Source organism: Fusarium mangiferae (genome assembly GCF_900044065.1).
Source record: "Fusarium mangiferae strain MRC7560 genome assembly, contig: FMAN_scaffold002, whole genome shotgun sequence".
Lineage (NCBI taxonomy): Eukaryota > Fungi > Ascomycota > Sordariomycetes > Hypocreales > Nectriaceae > Fusarium > Fusarium mangiferae.
The window spans coordinates 3,657,791-3,678,620 of record NW_024573922.1 but is presented as its reverse complement, the minus strand read 5'-3'; the positions used below and the strand labels follow the sequence as shown (position 1 = coordinate 3,678,620).

Genomic DNA, 20,830 nt, shown 5'->3' with positions numbered 1-20,830 from the left:
GAGTCTCTAGAGTCTGCAGATGACGACCCCTCCCTTTTCTGTCCCCCATTACCCTCTTAGGAATGTTAAAGCGATAGCTAACTCTTCGTAGATTAACAACCAATAGCAACCCCCAATGGCTCGTTCTAGATCCAATATCTCCAACTTCCATCCTTATCAGCCCCCTCCAAAACCCATGAGGTAATGCGACCGTTAGATAAGGTACCAACCGGCCAAGTCACCCGTGCAGTCCCTGGAAGCGATCTATTCTCCAGTTGGAAACCCACCCGGAAACCTACCAAATCGCCTGCACTAAACTGAAAAGGGTGTATACTTTGCACGTTGTTTCTATGTGGAGGTTTGCTAGCGCACGGGCTGGTGTAACATTGGAGTCTGGGGTAAAAGATAAGTGATGGATATGTAAGACGGCCATGTCCTGTAGTAGATCAACAAATAGTTCAATATCGACTTCAATATCATATCTGATATACATCCTATTATACATTTTACTTGCTCACTGCCAGAGAATGATCACAACCCTCTACTACACTCATCCGACCATCGACTCAAGCTCTGGCGTACCATGGAGAAAACAACACAAATGAACCAGGCCGAACGCGATGCCCTCGACCTCGCAGCCCTCGGGCACGAGCAGGCACTCACCCGTAAATTCAGCACCCTGAGCATGCTTTCCCTCGCCTTCTGCATTCTCGGTACATGGGCAGTCTGCGCCCAATCCCTCGCAACAGGTATCCAGAACGGTGGACCTGTTACTTGTCTCTGGGGCCTTGTCCTCGTCACACTCTGCAATGTGTGTATCGCCATGTCTCTTGGTGAAATGTGTTCTAGTATGCCGTCGGCTCTTGGACAAGCGCTCTGGGTGGGCAAGCTTTGGAAGACCTCGTGGGGCAGGTTTGCGAGTTACTTGACGGCGTTTATCAGTGTTGTTGGGTGGTGGTGTCTGTCTGCTTCGCAGATTGCATTCATGGCGGAGTTTGTGCTGTCGATGAAACTCATGTTTGATCCCGAGTGGACAGGAATGAATAACGGATGGCTCATGTTTCTGGTCTACACTGGGATCAACATCTTGTTTGCCTTTGTCAACTACGTCGGCTGCCGCTCAGAAAGGTTCCTCCCCTGGTTCAACAACTTTGTCGCCGTTGGCTTCGTCGGTCTCTTCATCGCCTTCTGTCTCGCCCTTCCCATCCTCGTTGGAACGAACTCAACTCTCGAGTATCAATCTCCGAAATTTGTCTTTGGAACTTGGATCAATGAAACAGGTTGGGCTGATGGCGTCGTTTGGTTCCTCGGACTCGTTCAGTCTGCGTATGCCCTCACTGCATATGATTCTGTTCTTCACATGGTTGAGGAAATCCCCGCGCCTCGACGAAATGCCCCGAGAACAATGGTTCTGGCAATCGTGATGGGTGCTATTTCAGGATTCATCTTCTTGGTTGCCTGCCTGTTCTGCATTCAAGACCTTGCTACGACTTTGGATGCGCCCTCTGGATTCCCTTTCATCGAGGTTGTTCAGAACGTCGTTGGTCTCAAAGGAGGTGCGGTGCTGATCGCCCTGTTCACCTTCAACGGGTTTGGTCAGGGTGTGTCAATCCTGACTTCAGCTTCGAGATTGACCTGGAGTTTTGCTCGTGATCGTGGTCTACCATATGGCGATTACTTCGCCTACGTCGACCCCTATTGGCAAGTCCCCGCACGCTCTTTGATCCTCCAAGGAGCTTTCATCAACATCCTTGGATTCCTATACTTCTTCTCGAGCACTACTCTCTCGGCCATCTTGAGTGTCAGCACTATCGCACTGACAATCTCATACGCGATCCCCATCGCTGTCTTGATGGCCGTTGGCCGAGATAAGCTACCTGCAGGAGGAGAGTTTGGTCTTGGAAGATTAGGGCCAGCAGTCAACATTATTTCCATCATCTACACCGTCATAACGACTGTTTTCTTCTTCTTCCCAGGATCACCAAACCCAGCTGTTGGAGATATGAACTTTGCTATTGTTGTTTTTGGAGTCATGCTGGTCATTGGACTTGGATTCTGGGTTATCAAGGGCCGAAAGTGTTTCTTGAAGATCGAGGATTTGTCTGATCATGTTCTCTATGGTCAGGGAGACGACGAGCAGACAAGGACGGAGGAAGTCACCGAGAAGAGATGATTTGTAGATAGCTAGCTCTGGAAGGAATACACAACCTGTTACTTTGAGGCCCGGCGCGACTCAATAATTCAATATCCTGTTGCTCCATGTTTGCTCTTAAAAGAATTCCTTCATCTCAGGATCTGCCATCTTCTTTTCTCTCGCAACTGCTGCCCTTTGAGCTTTCTCAGATGTCTCATCATATTCGTCGCAAATCGCCTGCTTCAAATGATCCCACTGACCATCTGAAACATAAAATATGAATCCTCTATACCAGTCAACGAGGTCCTGCCGGAAACTGGCCTCGTTCCTCTTAATAAGTATGTGGAGGAGTTCTGTTGTAGTCTCAGGGTCTCTGTCCTGTATTGATTCTTGAATATTCCGGAGAGTTGACATGTGACGCTCCAAGTCTCGTATCAACAAGTCGAAATACAGCTTGATGAAACTTTTCTGCTGATTTGGAGTTGGCATAGGATCAGAAGGTACAACACATTTACCAAGGATCCAAATCAAGCTGTTCAAGCTGCCCAGGGGAGTTTCGCCCTGGGAGAGGTCTCGAAGTTGCGGATCGATACCGTCAAGGTCTTGCTCTGCTAAGCAATGGACAATATCGAAATTGTTGGAGCAAGCTGCCCGATGAAGTATGCCTTGTCGGTGTGAGCTGATGGCGCTGAGTGACCCACCAGCCCTAACAAGAGCTCTTAGGACAGGGACATTGCCTTTTGCACATGCCCACAACATTGGTGTCCAACCATCACGATTTTTTGATTCGATATCAGCCCCGTGAGCTTTCAGAAGTTCGATTATCTCGTAAGTTTCTTGCTGGCCATCTTGTTCTCCCCATGCAAGGCGGTGCATTGGAGTTTCGCCGAGTTGATTGAGCTTTAGTGCCGACGCTCCAGCCTCAAGCAACAATCTGACACAGGTTGCAGATCCTGATTGAACAGCAAAATGAAGAGCCGTTTGGCCTACTGCAGTGCTTTGCCCGATACGCCTCCGGCACTCGCTGTACCCCAAAATTTTCTTTACCATCGTGTCGCGCCCGTAGTAGGATGCCCTCATGAGGGGAGTATTGCCGAAACCAGTTTGCCGATTGATGTCAGCATTGGCTGCGATCAGTTGCTCGAATCCTCTGAAGTTGTTACAACCAATCGCAACATGGATTGGAGCCTCTCCATATTCGTTGAGTTCGTCGATGGCCCAGGGTTGCTCCCGTAACGCGTCCAACACTCCACCTTCTGATGCCGCTATGTGAACTTTAGTCATGACCACGTCTTCCCAATCTTGCACAAAAGACAGTGCTTTGGTTATCACTGAAATCATTCCAGTCCACTTATATATAACAGCATGTGTTTTCAGTCGGTATCCGATTTCTCTACCCAGCATCAGTTGTGGCCATCATATGCATACTGTATCGGGACGAATCTAGATAGCCCCTGACTTGGCAATATGTTTTTCCATAGCTTGAGAAGGATTTCCATGCTATCTGAACTCTGGTTCCTCAATGCTATCTAGTAAACGTATCAGTATACTTATCACGCTATTGTAGACCTGATTTACTCACCAACAACAAGGGCCAGACACCTCCAGCTACGTCGTCCGGGAAGTACGCAAACCCCTCTCTAAGGCGAGTTTCTAGTAACGATGGATTCGTCATTGTCATCCATAAATTGTCGTCTGATTCGAGAACCCTTGATAAACGTAAGGAGAAGCTAATACCTGGCCCTCGCGATGTCTTGAACGAAAGGACTCCTGCCCATAGCCAATTTGGAAGTCGAAATTCGAATTCGAAGCTGGACCTACATCTGCATGTTCTTTGGTAATCGGTGTCTATCCTTTCATATCGAACTATCCATGAAGAGAGGAGAGAGCTTGCCCAGGCACCAGTCTGGTCTCGTCGTTCTCGGTGACATCGACATTGGCACTTCAGGCCGCATGAACGTATGCCCATGGGTTGAATGGCTGTGACACTAATAAGACTCTCCTCATTGATATTAGGGACTTCATGAGTAGATACGCGTGCCGAGGGAAATGTCCTGTCCTCAGTAACTCTGTCCCTTTCCGTTGTTGATGGGTCGGGCTTGTTGTGAGCCTTTGTGCCTTGGGTCCACGGTTGTAGACTTGTGCTTGGATCTTCTGGCATGGGATGGGGGGGTTGAAGTAGTTTGGGCGGCGTTTGAGAGATATTATGAGTTTCTTGTGTATAGTAAGTTAACTGTTGAGTCACACTGTGGAAGAGCCTGCCTATGCGTCAGTCTAGACAGCGGACAGTATGACCAGAACTCACACTTCTTGTCGCACATTTCCTCGATCTACCATGGAAGAAACTCGAAACGTCATTGCCGTGTGCAGGTTGAACTTCATAGCCTGAGCTCTTTCTCGAAGCTCCTCAATCTTGCTTACATCTGATAACCATTTCATCTTATTTGTGTATCGCTTTCGGTCGTAGGCCGTACCGGAGCGTGAATATTTCTTGACAATCTCATTGAGCTCTTCCAGAATCCCCTCAAGCTCTTGCGTCGCTAAGGTGACTATTGGGTATTCTGCGGATCCGAGTAGTCGTTGTGCTGGCATCATAGGATCTGTCTGCTGTCTCGCCTTCACGATGAAGTAGTCTATCATGAGTATCTGTAATTCTCAGTATAAGTCATAATGAGGTTCATCCAGCACACTTACTTCGGTCTTCAATCTATCACACTCTTTTTTCATTTCTGAGGCTTGTCGTAGAAAGTCTATGGCTTTGACTGTCCCCTTGACCGCTTGCGTCAGAGCGATAGAGCTCGCAATGGCCCCGAGAATCTCAAAGCCCGACATATCGTAGGTCACACTTCAGTATCGACTGTTTAGGTGCAGTTTTTTCATCAATGATGCGGCAGGTCCATGTTAGAAACGAATCGGAGGTAAATATAAGGAGAAAGGAGAAGTTAGAGACTGATTTGTTGGACAGCCCAATCAGGCTGTGCTGATCCGCCTTGTTATTTGGAAAGCGCCACCTTTCTAGGTCACGCGGTGAGACTGAAGGCAGGAATTACAAGTGAAGGGCTCGTAGATGGTATCCCTTCGACGGATCCTAATTGATAAGATGTATAACTCTGCCTCTTGACTTGATCGAGATGAGTTAACGAATGGTCTTTACTGGGCTCCTGTAGATTGGAGATGTCATCAGAGCCTAGATTTACTATGAGAATCCTGAGTGAATGTCTCTACGAGACAACAGGCGGCGACCAATATTAAATGCAGCAATGAGGATTTACTTGTGGTTTACAACCAATTAGACCTGCAGTGGCCATTGCATTACATCACGCAAAAGGACACAGCCTCCTCGGCGAATCGTAAAAGCACACAAAAACAGCTTACCAATCACGTTTACTCTCATGCTGAAACTGTAGCATGACTAATTCGTTCTCGACGTAAGTTGAACCGAGGAGGCTATTCAGAACCTACCCGGCACAAGTCGTTAGAACAAGCCACTCTAACAAGCTAGAGGATAAGAGAAAATTTAGAGAACCAACTAAGTATCTATTGGATGTTTTGAGGTACTGATAAGAACTCTATTTTATCTCTGGATCGCTTACTGACTCTTATCGTTGCGTACTAAACAGTACTCTCTTTCAGTCTCAATTGGTCTAGATAGGATAACTTGGAGAACATCATGACTGCTAAACGTTTCCGGCACCATATGAACCCGGTTGAGGTTCACGTCAAGAAAGACGCTCACTTTCTATTTTTGGATTCATGTAAAGCAACAGTTGGGCGTTCCCAGTGGAGCCTGAAGTTGAAGGCCATGTCCGCATATTACAGTTATTTCCATAAGTGCCCTTCTCTCAATCCAGCCTGGACCCTGTCCAATGGACATATCGTCAGGTAACATGACTTATACGCGCGGCAGCACGTTTGATGATCCATGAGCTTAAACGCAACGTCAAACACGGCTCGTTGCAACAACTCGGCAGTTAACTACAGTCACATATCATTCTATCCGCAACCCATTGCCGGCGGAGCAAACGTTACACTCATCACTTGTGAATGTGAACTTAATATGAATGCCACAACTGTACGTTTATGCCTTGTAAATGTCGTGACGTTGTTGTTATGCTACCTCAGCTGAACTAGTGTAAGGCATGAATAGGGCTGGCACTTATCAGTGCACAAACTCAAAGATAGGTAGTTTCAGATATCGACGCCGCTCGAATCCATCTTCAGTTGAGTGTTCCTTGATGAGCATCTCCGAGGAGCTAAGCTGCTCAACCGCTTGTGGCTGCTGATGAGACAAAGCTTAGCATTCATACTGTTCAGGCACCATGACTTGAGTCCCTTTAGGCTCGCATTCTTTGGCCAATTTGGTCATCGAGGCGCAAGCACTGGACAACTCTGGACATTTGCGATGTCTCCTATTACATCGTTGACGTAAAGATCATCGCCGATTCATGTTCATCCAGACTAAATCTCATCGGAACTGTCACCACTCACCATGGACCTCAGTTTCAGCCCAACCTCACCCGGAAACAGACAAGCTTCGATCTATCTCATCACCAGCATGTCATTCCAAGTGCGTTTCAGGCAATCAATCGTCATCCCCAAGCGAGTCAGCTACCGTTTTCTGTTGCGCTCCTGTCGCAAACCCATCCGACCAAAAAAACGTCCGTTAGTCAGGACAAAAACCCGTATTCTGAAACCCAAGCGAGAAAGTTTAAATGACGAGAACAGTCTAGGTTACCGGCTCTCTGGTCAACGAAGCGAAGGGGATCTTCGGAGGGAAGGTCTGTTTCTGGCCATGGCTGAAACGGTCCGGGATTGCCCCTGGTGCGTTGTTCTCGAAGAAAGTCGTTGGGTCTAGGGATGGGAAGTGGGAGCGATGGTGCAGATGGGCGTGTGTGTTGGATGATATTCGGATATGGGTTCTTTTGGGGGGAATGCATGGAATGGGTTGAAGGACATGGGATTTTATGCACTTCTGCGGCGTCAATAGTCCCCAGAATGTGGTAAAACGTGGTAATGACAGGGGATTTACTGCTGCCTCGTGAACCCTGAAAAAAGATGTATCCTTTCGGTATCTCTCATGTTTTCCCCATCATCTCGATGACTTCTTGTCTCAGCCAGCCTTCACATGTTCTCAACCCGGGCACAGAGATGGTCCTGGCAGTAGGATAAGGATCAGGTCACCACAGCGTGAACTGGAGATCAAAGCGCAAGAGTCATGCAAGACAAAAACCGTCCAGAGTCCGGGGCACGGCACAGACACGGATTTGTATCTAGGACAAGCCTAGCTGAACCTAATACAGAAAGCCCGACGCCACGCACATGGTCAATATCCAGTAAAGGCTGAATGAGAGTTTACCAGCGAGGAAAGGTTGCCATGTGGGATGGGAAGAAAAGGGCGTTGTTAACGAGAAACTGAAATGAAATGACGGAACCGAGGGAGCGTTCGGGGAAGATTCCCGGTGCCAGGGGGTTTGTTTTTATTGGGAGAGACATGGGATTTGTGAAAGCTGGTAAATGAGCAGTGATGAAAAACAACGCAAAATGTTACTGAGATATTGGGATGGCTCTGTATCCGTAGATTGGGCACTTTGGGGATGGATGTACCGTAATATCGGCCACTGTACATAGATATCGGCCAAGTTCAGCAAGACTGTGCCGCCCTTTCGTCCGAATTGAGGTAATCGTAAAAATGGTGCGGAATGGATATGCAAGATTGAGTGCATTACCAAGACCCAATTCATTAGTTAGCGTGGTATCCCAACCGCTTAAAGATATCCTGAACAAGTTAAGTTTACCTGGACGTTGGAGAGTTTCTCGGGTCGGTGATATTGTCCGTCGACTGGAATGCTGAAAGGCGGCACTTTTCTACGTGAGCCATCACATTCGTGAGCCCTTCTCCCGAGCTTCCATTTCGAAAATTCCATCCCCCCTAATCTCGCTGCAACCTTGGCCCTCTTTCTCTAGGCTGCGGTTGACTGGTTCCGCTTCGTTTAGCCAGGAACAGAACGGCTGGGATTCAAAAGAGCAGTCGGAATAACCCCCCGGTAAAGCACCAAATTTGGCTTGGGCCCGCCGGGGGAAGGCGATCCGGCCCGATGGTATCAAGGGTCAGAGCCATTCTTGGTACCAAGCTTCTGTTTTTGCTGCTGTGATTGTTGTGATGAAAGGTTCTTTTGCTTGTCGGGTCGAAGCTGTGGATACTCATCGATTAGATCGACGATGATGCAAGACATTGGAGAGGACTTGTGAAGAATTGACAAGCTGTGATGAAGCATTTCTGTTCATTATTCATGCTTAAACTCTGATATTGTTTAAATAAAGTTGTGCTGTGGAAAGTAACGTCACTAACAAACCATCATGCTCGTGCGTGCGGGTGAGGCGTGGATTGACGATGCACAACATTAAAAGACAAGCTCGCACAGACTCTTAATAGCCCACGCTATTATCATCAGGCGACCAATAGACACAAGAGCCCATTTCATGGGGGAGAGTCAGCAGAAGCTTGATGGAAAGAAGAAGCCGTTATGAGCATGCAATTACAGTCCAGGGGGGCCCAGAAAACTTGGGACTTTGATCAAAAGTGACAAAAATACTTGTGCAAATCACCATAATCTTAGGTAAGTTTTTCTTCTAAGGTTGGGAGGTTTCTCATAAGACTTATTTTGTCACTCAGGATCGAGGTCCCAGGTTTTCTGGCTCCTAGGGGCAGTAGGTTTACCCCTGACTTGTGCTGACTAGTGCCGGGTGATTTACCAGTGTAAATTGTCTCTCCCTTGTCAAGCGTAAGACTAGCCCCGGTGTTCCTTTTGGGACCAAAGAGGGCAGGCCGACCGCAAGCTATTGGGAAACCGAATAATGCCCTGCTGGCCACACACGCGCGGCGGTTGTCACTGGGCCGTGGTGCGTGGTCCATGCTCTGGTAGATCAGCGAACCGGACAATCTGCACAAAGATCCTGGCTTGCATCTCGAAGACGGGATCGACAAGAGCTAGTGGACCATAGAGAAGGTGCTGCTGGTACTCGAGTCAGCGCAAGTGAGTACAGTACACAGAGGATAGTGAGATAGGACGAAGGGAGAGATGCGTGAGGAGAGTCTAGAGATATGTGTAGAAAACGTACCTGGATTTCTACAGGGATCATGCACCGGGGAAGAACAAGGGTTCAAATGTGACAGTGTGATTGTGCCTGGGAGACTTGCATAGAAAACCGCAGGGCTCGACAGTAGAGAAGTGACTTTTGGGTGGGTGGGATTGAGGCTGACTCGGAAATCTAGGAACCTTAGCATGCCCAAATAGGATGTTGTGAAAGGACATAAATTGCTCAATTGCTCGAGTCATCATCAATGGACTCTCAAGTCGACTTGTTCTGCATCAGAGGATTTTATATCACAATCACATTGCATATGTTGTTGTTCAAAAGGTTCAATAGTTCTCCGGACCGTGGCTGTCTCCGATGCCACGTGCGGTTCCGTCCCTTGCCATGTGCTGTAAGATTGAAGTGGGGGACCGAAAGAAGATGAATATCCGTATGTACAGAGTCGAATGAGTAGAGGCTTGTGATGATGGAATCGATTCATGAAGCAAACACGAAATTGACATCTCGTTTGCCTCATGTCTCATCTCAGTAACAGAAGTCATCGGATCACGTAAGGTGGCTCCTTTCTCGACATCTTTCGATTCTCACGATCGAATCATCACTACCGTAAAGTTAATAGGTTTGCTTTTTCTTACCCTTTTCTCTTTTCCTCTCCATCATTTTCGAATCATTTCCTCTCTTGGCATACCCTTTCATTCGACAGTCTCTCTGCCGCTTGTCAAGTCAGTCATTTCTTTTTCTCGAAGCAAAAAAAGCCACTTTCCTCTTTTCGCTTGACGTCCCGACCGATTGGCGTTGTTTATCGTAAACCGCCAATACGTAGGCACGCTTTAGCCTGGGGATACGATGCAGACAGGATCCGATACCGAATTGGTTGCCTGCCGCCAGTCGAACCTTTTCTTTTTCTGTTTCTTTTTTTCTTTTTTAGCTGATTCTATCGGTTCATTGTGGAGTTGATCTCGTACGCGCGATTGTGGTGGACATTTGACATTCCAGAATGTCTCACTTTCACATACAATTCGACTTTATCCTTAACTATTTCTTGTCTCGCTTCGTGCCGATCCTCTCTTCCCGGGCGGTTACTTCGAGATTCCAATTCCAATTGTTACAGTGATTGATTGTCGAATGTCGATTAATTGTGCTCGGCCTCAACAATTTTCTGTCTTCAAGTCCGCCTTGTTAGTGCTTGATCTTGGACAGTCCGTCACCCACTAACATCGACGTTATGCAAATGTAGCAGGCGCTTAGCAGGCTGTCATGAATCTTTCATGACTCGTTGCGTCCATCTCATTTCCGTCTTGTGGCTCGCCGTCAATCAAGACGAGCCGTCTCCAATAGCTTAGTTAGTCTATCTACCTAGCTGAGTTTGGCAATTCCAGCAAGGCTGTCAGTCCCATCCCATCCCATCCATTCTGCAGCTGCAGCAAGGGTTCTTCTTTACGGAACACTATCCTCTTCTTCACCTGCCTTGAAGCCAAACCCAAATCAGCTTCGTTCTACGAGTTACGCCATTGCATCATAAAATGCTTGACCGTGTCGCCAAGAGCATTTTCGCGATTCATAAGGTCATCGACATGAACGGAGCCGCTTCATAACTGTTCCCCAGTTTTGAACCTAGCAAGATCATCAGCAATGACCAGGTCCAAAAGTTGAATGTTGCGGCTCGGCGAACAATCCGCAAAGTTCAATTTCTCGCCGAGAAACCACAGATACACCAGACATCTTTTGACTCGCGAGACCCGTTGACCTAAGCAGCAAGCTCAGCAACCGTCGAATTTCACCAGTGCAAAGCCCCAAAACCACCAGCGAGACCACTAACTGTGGTGCAGTGCTAGGCAGAGTATCCTTCTAACCATCCCAGCGGATCACTTGTACCCTGTGCGATCGTCGACGGACTCAGGGGCCCCGAACGACGCTCGGTCACCTCCAACTCACCCATTGCTTGGGCCGCTGTTGGGTCTAGCTCCAAGCCTTCAAGCCCCCGAATCCCCGCAGAGGAGTCGAGGGTCTCCCCCCCCCCTGACGCCTCTTTTTCTCCCACTCGCTCGATACTGGTAGGGTCCTTGTACCGGTGTGGATACACTTTGACTGCCTCTGCTCATCTGTTCCGAGATGCCTGGGCCTCCCTGGTCAGTCAGTCAGTTCACTTCACTCGACTTTTTGGCTTGTTAGTTTTAGCTGGCTTTGGCTCTGGCTCTGATTCTGGCTCTTGGGTCTTTGGGTTCCTCAAAAGCGCCCTGCCCCGTCTTCCTAACCCCCATCCCCTTCCCTCTTGTCTACCGTTTCTGTTTTTGTCGTTTATAGCTTTTTTCTTTCTACTTTTTTGCTTCTGCAAAAAAGAGAGACTTGTTAGACGCTGATTCAGGTCCTGTCAGATCTCAATTGCTTGCTCCCTTGCATCAAAGACACGAGGTCAACGCCCGCGCATCCCGCGCTGTAGCCATCGAATCATTTCTCGCTTCGTTCCGATCCTCGACACACCTACGACCCAAGACGCAGACGCACTGCAGACGCTCGTCCCTCTCTCAACCTTCTTCCGTCCGCCTCTGACTGACTGCGCGCCCACTCCCACTCACTCACGGACCCTTCCCCTCCAGTCCAGTCCAGTCCAGTCCAGCCCATCGCTCCTAGAGGCCCCACCTCCCCGAAGCCTCAGCTTTCTCATCTGGTCTTTCTATCAGCCCAGAATCAGTTTCTACATACAACAAAACACGAATTGCCTCGATTCTGTACAACAACTGTGTAACCGTTATTTCCGACAAGCCCGTCAAGATGGGCCTGTTTTCTCGTAAAGACAAGACGCCAAAGGGCGACCAGGCCATCAACACCTCCCAATCCAACGTGAGCGTAAACTCGCATTCTTCGAGCTTGAGATCTCCCGCTCCTGGCGCCAATCGCAACCCCCTCAATCGAACTTCAGCTACCAGTACCTCGCCCGGTGGCCCAATGTCTCCAGTCAAACTCCCAAAGATCGATCTCCCTCGACCCCCGGACCCCCAGCTCGACCCTGCTGGTTACTTGCGAAGTCTTGGTGCTGTGAGAGAGCGAAGCAAGATTGTCACTGACAAGGCACTGCGCAACGAGTTGAAGCATTTCGATGTGGATATGGGCAAGTTTCCCGACGTGGTTACTTTTGTTACAGGAATTATCAAGGTGAGTGGCCACGAAAATCGCCAATTTTCTAGCTAACAGCTTGTAGCGAGACTATGATGCCCCCTTCCTCAGCATTCCCGGCCATGGTAGATACCAGCACTTTGCTGTCGGAGGTCGAGATCGCATTGCCCAGCTTCTTTCCACCTGGCCCACCAATGTGGATAACACAGAGCGATGCCGACGTTTGATCGACCTTTTCCTAGTCAGCGTGCTTCTAGATGCAGGCGCTGGCACTTCCTGGCAATACAAGAGCAATGAGAATGGTCGCGTGTACAGAAGATCAGAGGGTATCGCAGTTGCCAGCTTGGAGATGTTCAAGACTGTGAGTACATATTTTCTGTCGCATTACAAGATGCTAATATCAGCAGGGATTGTTTTCTGGAAACCCCAACAACAAATTCCAGGTCGACAAGGATGGCCTCAAGAATCTCACCGTCGAGAAACTCGCGGCTGGTCTTCAATCAAAACCTGGCAATGAAATGGCTGGTATTCAGGGTCGCACCGATCTTCTGGTCCGCCTTGGAGAAGCTTTAGCCGCTAAGGACGATTTCTGGGGCTTTGAGGGTCGCCCTGGATGCTTAATCGGTATGTAACTTTAACGGTCTCCCGCGATAAAGCTAATCTTTTTTAGACCATCTCCTCGGCCACCCCTCAACACAAGCTTCGTCTATGCTTATCGTCCCCCTGCCCGTCCTGTGGAACGTCCTAATGACCGGTCTCGCTCCCATCTGGCCCGCAAACCGAACTGCGATCAACGGTGTCTCTCTTGGTGACGCTTGGCCCTGCCAGGCTATGCCTCAACCTGGCGCGTCTCCCAAGGTTTCCGCTTTCCCCAACAGCTCAAACGCCGCTGCTTGGGAGTCTATTCTTCCTTTCCACAAGCTCACCCAATGGCTCACCTACTCGCTCATGCAACCGATGCAACAACTCCTCAAGATGCACTTTGCCGGAACAGAATTGCTCACTGGTCTGCCCGAGTACCGAAACGGTGGTCTCTTCGTCGATATGGGTGTCTTGAACTTGAGGAAGGATGATTTGGAGAGGGGTCTTCAGAACTACAATGAGTGGGTGCAACGGACAGGCGCCAAGGGCGTCGAGGTAGCACCCATGTTTGAGCCCAGCGACGATGTCATCGTTGAGTGGAGAGGTGTCACAGTCGGTTTCCTCGATATGCTGTGCGTCGAGGTCAACAAGACACTGAAGCCAGAGCTGGGTGGAAATGAATTGACTTTGGCACAGTTGCTAGAGGCTGGTAGCTGGAGGGTAAGTCTTATTCCACCAAACAACATCCCCCGAAACAGCACTAACTCATTCCAGGGCGGCCGCGAGATTGCCGAGATCAACAGACCTAATACCAAGGAGCCCCCGATCCTTATCGAGAGCGACGGCACCGTATTCTAAACAAAAGGCGCTGTTTTAATCAACATATGCCCTTCTTGGATGTATTAACTGAAATGAACATTACGGGAAACTCGAGGGGGAGGAAATAGAGCGTGAAGCTTAAAGTTTCTTTTTTTAAACTCACTTCGAAAGCATTCAAAGCATTTATTCAAATTAAAACCAGAAGATGTGTTTTTATCTTTTTCTTTTTTGCCGTATGCGAAAATGGCAAGAAAAAGGTGGTGGGCTTTATTTTATTACAGACACAGCAAGATGAGATGAATTGAAATGGAATGGGCAAAAGGGAGCGCCAGGGCGGAAAAGAAATCCTTGGCAGGGGGTTTGCCTAGTTTTATAATTGAGACACAAGTCGAGTCAAGTCGAGTCGTACAAGGCGTTTGCCGCTTGATTCATTGAGTTGAGTCGTCTTTGAACAGAATTAATTGGGATGGTTGTTCTATTACATCGATACTCGACCATCGATAGATACATGCAGACACTTTTATATCCAGTCATGCAAAAACCCCGCCAATGCCTATTATACAATGCCTGTACAAGTTTATCCTTATTTTACAGTTATTTGTGATACAGTTGCTCATCGCTTGTACTTCTTCTCAAACTCATCACGCTCCAACTTTCGTCGCATGTTCTCGAGCTTCTGAATCTGCTCCTTTCTCGCCTTCTCAGCTCGCTCCTCAGCAGTGCCGCTGTACTGATTCGTCATGTTGCCGACTGAGTCGGAGACACTCTTCTTCATATTGTCAAGGTTATCGGTGAGACGCTCACGAATGCCCTCGAAACCCTTGGCCTGAGTGACGCGGGGAGGCTTGTAGACGGGCTCCACAATCTTGGGGATGGGAAGATCGAGAGCGCGACGGACGGACTCGTTGTTGAGAATGGCGGCTGTGACGAAGGTGGCGGCTCCAGTGGAAACCATCATGAGGTTGACACCAGCGCCGAGGAAGCTTGTGGCAACTAGAGTAACTGCACTCATGACGTAGACCATGTTCTGCATCATGGCCTTTTGCTCAGGGGGCGTGTATTTAGAGTTGAGCTAAATTGGTGTTAGATAGAACCTCATATAGAGCCTGGAAATCTTACCTTCAAAGTGCCGACCAGGAGAACAGTACCAGCGATAGGAAGGGCGTAAAAGGGATCGGCAGCCGTAAGGTCGGCGAACCAGGCCCAGCCAGCGTTCTCCATAGAGGGAACTGGGATGTGAATCATGCCGTTGATGACTCGGAAGAGACCGAAACTGAAGGGAACCTGGACAAAAGCCCAGAACATGTTCTTGATCTCGGTGCCGTATTCCTTTCGGACCATATTGCCGATAAACTGTCCCTTTTGAATCATCTCCCGATCACCTGTCTGGTAGCCCTTCTTCAAAAGCTCCAGGCTTTCCACTGATCGAGGATCAGACTTCATCTTGGCCGTGGCAGCGCTGAACTTGACACTGCGAAGTTGAGGGTAGATCATGATGACACGTAATAAGAGGGCAGTTGCGACAATCGAGCCACCCCATCCGAGACCGGTATACACATGAACGTGCTCCAAAACCCATTGCATGACGGACGTAGGACCCCAGCCGTAATCGAGGCCAATCTCCTTCAGGAAACCAATGTTCTCGGGCATCGTGAGAATGCTGGGGTTGGCGAGGTCGGCAATGCTTTCGAGGTCGAATTCGGAGGGCAGAACTGAAGATGGTTCAGCAGACTGTGTCACATCTGCTAACTTATCGGCGGCAGGAGTAGGAGCTTCATTAATGGGTGTGGGGTCGATAGTCTCGGGAGGAGTGGGAGCTTCTGGCGTTGTGACGGCTTCAACAGCTGGCTCTTCTGTCTTCTTCTTTCCATAGATGTTGTAACCCCATAGCGAGAGTTGCCTTGAAGAAGCAACACCCCCCAAGAAAATAGGCGCAGCAATATTCCTGACACCAACTCTTGTCCCAGCCGTGAGAGGTGTGCGAGCGCTCTTCATCGCTGTGCCGAACTGTCGAGCATCGAATTTTCTACACAGGGTCCTTGACATCTACAATTGTTAGTATAGTTTATTAATTGGTCAGAGACAAACACACAGAATGACCACATGGCCTTTGGAAAGCGCCCGAAGGCAAAGAGCGCACAATTCCTCGGCTGGGAAGCATTGCGGCGGTGATGAAGTGGGATGGGTCGGACAATAAGTTGCGCGATGTTGCTGGGAATTTTTTGGAGGTTTTCCGGGACCGGCGGGTAAATGTCGGGTTCGCGATAGTCCGCCGCCGATGATCTCCGAGTGACCTTGTCATTAGGCGGCCTCGGCCTGTGACTGGGAGTGATTGGAGTTGAGAGATTGAGTCGAGTGGTTGCAATTGACGTCGCTGCGTTCGAATGAGTGATTTTTACATTTTGAACCGCCGGTGCAACGAAACGCCACAATCCATGTTCCTGTCTAATATATAATCTCAAATTATTTAACATGATATGCATTCATCCGTCCTTGCTCTTTCGTAGAAAATTCACAGCGATGAGTGCGTCTTGGGTGTGATGGATAACAATCCGTAAGGTGAAGGATTTCCGACATTTTACTCCAGGCTTGCAAAATCGTCCAGCGAAGGGCGAGGAGCATATGGCTTTTCTCGAAGCTCGATACCAGGTCCGATAGGGTGAACTCTTCTGCGCGAGAGGGGAAAGACCTGTATTTGTTAGTAAGGGTTGATAGCTCTGAGAACTGCACAGTATGGTATACCTTTGTACCTCCCCATCCCAGCCTGAAAGCAGCTTCATGAGCAAAGAGCTCTCCAAATCCAAGCATCATGCCGTTGACAAAAGGTAGTAGGAGGTTGATAGCAGCTCCCCGTATCAAAGACCACACTGTAGGGGGCTTGTAGAGAATGACGGGTGAGTTTGACGAGGGAGGTGAAGAGAGATCATCGCCTGCAGAGTATAATTCGCTGTCGGAGTGCAATGTCACGCCGGACTCGGCGAGGTGGTTGTGTTCGTCGGACATGGCAGGCCTCGAGATGTGAGCGCAGGTTCGGATAAAGACAAAGGAGTAAATAATATGAAGCTCGATTGCTGGTCGTTGTCGGCTTGAGCTAGCTTCTGAAGAGGTTGTTGACGATCTCGGCTTCTCGACCGTCGCGCTTGATTCCCCCAGATCCTTACGTAAGGCTGCAGGACCGGGGCAGAGATGGACCTGACTTCCGCAGGTTGAAGTGGTGAGTGGGTCCCCACTTGTGTCATGGCCCAGTCGAGGGAGGTGGGGTGAAGGAGCCCACCGCCACCAACCCAGAGCTTCCTTTGCTTAGAGGTGACGAGCAAGCTGCCTGCCTGTTGCTGGAACCTTCATTCATCACCAAACACATTTTGAGATTGACGTGTCTTTTTATCTTGATTCAACCACCTCTAAATCTACCAACGCTCCCCACGAATCCGCAACTTTTGAAAACATCAACACTTATTTCAACTACCCCGCCTTCAATCGTCAACATGGCAGACCACGACGCCCAGATCGTGGAGTTTGCAGGCCTGAGCGGCGCAAGCCCTGAAGAGGTTCGCATCTCTCTGACTCGCACTGAATACTCCAGCTAACACGCTCAAGGCCAGACAGTATCTCGAAGCCCACAACTGGGACCTCGCCGAGGCCAGCAATGCTTGGTTCCGTGATGCCGAAGATGACAACCGCGACACATCCACAGCTCCCGCTGCCGCTCCTCCTGACAACTATACGGGCCCTCGAACTCTCGACGGCCGACCAGCTCCAGAGGCTGCCCGCAGCAGCCAACCAACTCGCAAGCCTGCCGCATCACAACAGAGGAAGAGGGGGATTGCTACTCTAGGATCTCTCGGTAGCTCATCCCATCAACACGATCATGGCGATGACGATGATGATGACTTCGACGGGGAAGACGATGATGGACGAGGAAACCTGTTCGCTGGTGGTGAGAAGTCTGGTTTGGCTGTTCAAGATCCGCATCAGGAGGGCGGTCCCAAGAAGATCATCAGCGATATTCTCGCCAAGGCCCGAGCGTAAGTCCCTGAGCATGTGAAGGTGAATTTAACTGACAAATTAGCAACGCTCAACGTCCCGAGGCCGAGAACGAGGCTGGCCCTTCCGAGCCTAGTCGCTTCCGAGGAACTGGACAGACACTCGGGGGGGACGGTGTCGAGAGCCGCAGCATTCCTGATCCTCTCGGCCCAGCTCGCTCTTCAAACGCCGAACCTCAAGAACGAGTTCTTCACATCTGGCAAGATGGCTTCAGCATCGACGACGGTGACCTTCGCCGATTTGACGATCCCGCAAACCAGGCCGACCTCGCCCTGATCCGAGCTGGTCGCGCACCTCTTCACCTCATGAATGTGCAGCATGACCAGCCCATCGATGTCAAGCTTCACCAGCACGACACACCATACCAGCCACAGCCCAAGAAGTACAGACCTTTCGGTGGCTCTGGCCAACGACTTGGAGCTGTTGTCCCTGGTGTCGAGGGTTCAAGCTCTTCTCCTGCCCCTGCTTCTTCCGCCACTCCCTCGTCCTCCAATGCTCCCACTGTCGATGATGCTCAGCCCACAATCATGATCCGAATTCAGATGCCCGATGGCACACGCCTACCCGCTCGTTTCAACACCACCCACACTATCGACGATGTCTACGGTTTCGTGCAGGGAGCGTCCCCAGACACACGATCTCGATCATGGGTTCTTTCCACGACATTCCCCAACAAGGATCACACCGACCGCAGTTTGGTTCTTGGCGAGATGCCCGAATTCAAGAAGGGCGGTACCGCCGTTGTCAAGTGGACTTAGAAATAAATGGAAAAATCGGCGTTGAGGTTGATTTACGGACTGGTCAACAAATGCGGATGCTAGCATTGACTTATAGAGGTCATGGATAGAATCACAGATAGCTAAAATGCGAAATGAATTGTATATGAGCCATGTATGCATATATGTAATTGATACTCAAAAATATCACCTAGAGTGGTATCTCAACACCTAACGCCAAATAACAAGCCATGCGCCGTGATAACTCCGATCTATGCGGTCTTGTCAGTTTAGGCGGCAGCAGTGGCGGTGTTGGGAGCTGGAGTTGCGGGGCCATCCAGAAATCTGAAGTGCTCAATGGCAATCTGACAATTGAGCATAGCAGCGTTGAACCGAGCCTCTCCAGGTGGAAGAACAACCATGAGATACGTGTTCGTCGTGAACTTGAGAATAAACAAACTGAATCGGTTGCCGGCCTTGTGTTCCATGCGAATAAACTGCTCGGCATTGCGCGGCGTACCGGTGAAGCGCGAAATACTCTGCTTGAAATGCTTCATGATGTTGGATATGCGCTCTAGTCGATCCTCAGTTGGGTTGCGTTGGCCTTCAGATGATGTCCAGGATGATACGGCAAGGAACGATGTGCGCTCGAATAGCAACAACTCTTCAGCTTCGATGGCAAGGCCCAGGTTTGCGAGATTTCGCTCAATGACGGAGAGGTTAGGCACAAGATCGTGAATAATCGACGCCCACGCTTTATACAAGCTCTGATCCCAAATCGACGTCGCAAACGGCGTGAGCTCAATCGACGACGCAGCAATACCGACTGAATTCGCATACTCAAAGGTCTTCTGCCGCACAACCCGAATGCGCTCGTCGTAAACGGACTCACGTGCCGTAGGGACGACGAGATCCATCTTGTGAATGAGGATGTAGATCTTTGCGGCGGGAGAGTATTGAAGCAAGGCGGAGAGGATGGAGACGTAGGTTGCGAGATCGCGGTCGACGTCGCGGGATTCAATGTCGAAGACGTAGATCAGCACACCGACGTTGGAAAAGACGTGGACGCGCTGTTGCGAGAGATAGTTCTCCATAAAGGCCTCTTGACCACCGCAGTCCCAGAGGTTGAGGGTGAGGTTTCCGAGGAACTTGACGTGCGAAAGATCGATATCGATAGTTGCGCCCCTACATAATCAGCTCGAACTCCCAGACCAAGGTAAGGGGGATTTACAGTCTTCGTGTATCGCGGGCAATGTAGTTGCTAAAGATAATGCTCCTCATGCTCGACTTGCCGGAGCCGGACTTTCCCATGAGCAGCACCTTTTTCTTCTTGGGCTTCTTGACTTCACCGAGGAGTTCGGGGGCGGGCTGGGCCTCGGCGAGGGAGGTGTCGATATAGGAGGCCATGATGGGAGTGAGGTTGTTGGTGTTGGTGATGATGTAGGGTTGGAAAGTTGGAGTGGAGGGAGGTGATGAAAGGTAGCTTGCCTTAGCTTTTGGCGCTTGGGTCTTTTGGGGTTTAGCGCCCGTCCCCGGATATGGCCAGAGGATGAAACGTCTTGGCTGGTCCTCCGACTGCTGTAATTCTTTTGGTAAGCTGAAGTTATAATTGTGTTTCACGTGGTTTTAAGGAATTTATGTTTATTGTATTGTGCGAGTTACTTTCAAGTTTGATGAGATCGTCGCGAACTGTACCTATGCATCGAATGAGCCCTGTCAAATCTGCTGTATTCTCTTTGAGCCAAAATCGGATGTCTAGAGTACTATATACCTGGACAGACCTCAATTGACAATACGCTCTTACTTCCATACTATGAATCTCAGCTTTTGTCTCTTTTAAAGGCATTATCACTCGGTCAATGCTACATAAGTAAGTATTTGGCGAAGCCAGGTGCTGATGTGTAGGTCAGTTTCATTCTTATGTAGCACGAGTCGTTCGCTACGACACTGAGAACACAGTATCTCGAATAAAGACCGAGATACATAAAATTAAACAGGGAATTTTTATGCTGGTCGTATATGTGCGACCATATCGTCCTCGACCAAGACTGGGCCTTGCCGAAAAGCCACTGGAGGCACCGAGGCCTTAGTGAAACATAGCAGCCGGGTGATTCCAACATATCATATGATAGGAAACACGCTCTACGTTACACTTCTGAGACCATTTGCCGTCAATCTAGCAGGAAATTCTATGCTATGTCATTGGCGAAGCTCGAGGCGGGCAGATCATGTCAATGTCGCTCACTCCTAGTCGCTACAAGACGAATTGTGTTCATTTCACGTAACTATCCATAAATCGAACCATTGAATTAGCCGTTCTAAGCTCTTCTTAAGTTCACTGTACAGT

General features: G+C 49.3%; 7 protein-coding genes across 7 annotated transcripts; 3 read left to right on the top strand and 4 right to left on the bottom strand.

Moving 5' to 3' along the window:
* Nucleotides 1-580: 580 nt before the first annotated feature.
* Nucleotides 581-2,152, top strand: FMAN_05462 (uncharacterized protein; the record flags this gene model as incomplete). Its single annotated transcript, XM_041827877.1, has 1 exon — nt 581-2,152. The coding sequence occupies one exon, from the start codon at nt 581-583 to the stop codon at nt 2,150-2,152; it is 1,572 nt and encodes a 523-aa protein (XP_041678796.1).
* Nucleotides 2,153-2,248: 96 nt separating this feature from the next.
* On the bottom strand, nt 2,249-4,945 carry FMAN_05463 (uncharacterized protein; the record flags this gene model as incomplete). The annotated part of the gene is made up of 5 exons (XM_041827876.1): nt 2,249-3,506; nt 3,542-3,642; nt 3,696-4,371; nt 4,419-4,759; nt 4,808-4,945. 5 exons carry the CDS (start codon nt 4,943-4,945, stop codon nt 2,249-2,251), a joined length of 2,514 nt encoding a protein of 837 aa, XP_041678795.1.
* Nucleotides 4,946-11,980: 7,035 nt separating this feature from the next.
* FMAN_05464 (putative protein urg3) lies at nt 11,981-13,762 on the top strand (the record flags this gene model as incomplete). The annotated part of the gene is made up of 5 exons (XM_041827874.1): nt 11,981-12,361; nt 12,408-12,683; nt 12,730-12,946; nt 12,993-13,624; nt 13,679-13,762. The coding sequence occupies 5 exons, from the start codon at nt 11,981-11,983 to the stop codon at nt 13,760-13,762; spliced, it is 1,590 nt and encodes a 529-aa protein (XP_041678794.1).
* A 574-nt stretch (nt 13,763-14,336) lies between these two features.
* Nucleotides 14,337-15,884, bottom strand: FMAN_05465 (uncharacterized protein; the record flags this gene model as incomplete). The annotated part of the gene is made up of 3 exons (XM_041827873.1): nt 14,337-14,795; nt 14,843-15,769; nt 15,816-15,884. The coding sequence occupies 3 exons, from the start codon at nt 15,882-15,884 to the stop codon at nt 14,337-14,339; spliced, it is 1,455 nt and encodes a 484-aa protein (XP_041678793.1).
* Nucleotides 15,885-16,301: 417 nt separating this feature from the next.
* Nucleotides 16,302-16,726, bottom strand: FMAN_05466 (uncharacterized protein; the record flags this gene model as incomplete). Its single annotated transcript, XM_041827872.1, has 2 exons — nt 16,302-16,412; nt 16,466-16,726. The coding sequence occupies 2 exons, from the start codon at nt 16,724-16,726 to the stop codon at nt 16,302-16,304; spliced, it is 372 nt and encodes a 123-aa protein (XP_041678792.1).
* Nucleotides 16,727-17,208: 482 nt separating this feature from the next.
* Nucleotides 17,209-18,525, top strand: FMAN_05467 (uncharacterized protein; the record flags this gene model as incomplete). Its single annotated transcript, XM_041827871.1, has 3 exons — nt 17,209-17,271; nt 17,321-17,748; nt 17,793-18,525. The coding sequence occupies 3 exons, from the start codon at nt 17,209-17,211 to the stop codon at nt 18,523-18,525; spliced, it is 1,224 nt and encodes a 407-aa protein (XP_041678791.1).
* A 248-nt stretch (nt 18,526-18,773) lies between these two features.
* On the bottom strand, nt 18,774-19,890 carry FMAN_05468 (uncharacterized protein; the record flags this gene model as incomplete). The annotated part of the gene is made up of 2 exons (XM_041827870.1): nt 18,774-19,668; nt 19,715-19,890. 2 exons carry the CDS (start codon nt 19,888-19,890, stop codon nt 18,774-18,776), a joined length of 1,071 nt encoding a protein of 356 aa, XP_041678790.1.
* Nucleotides 19,891-20,830: the final 940 nt, after the last annotated feature.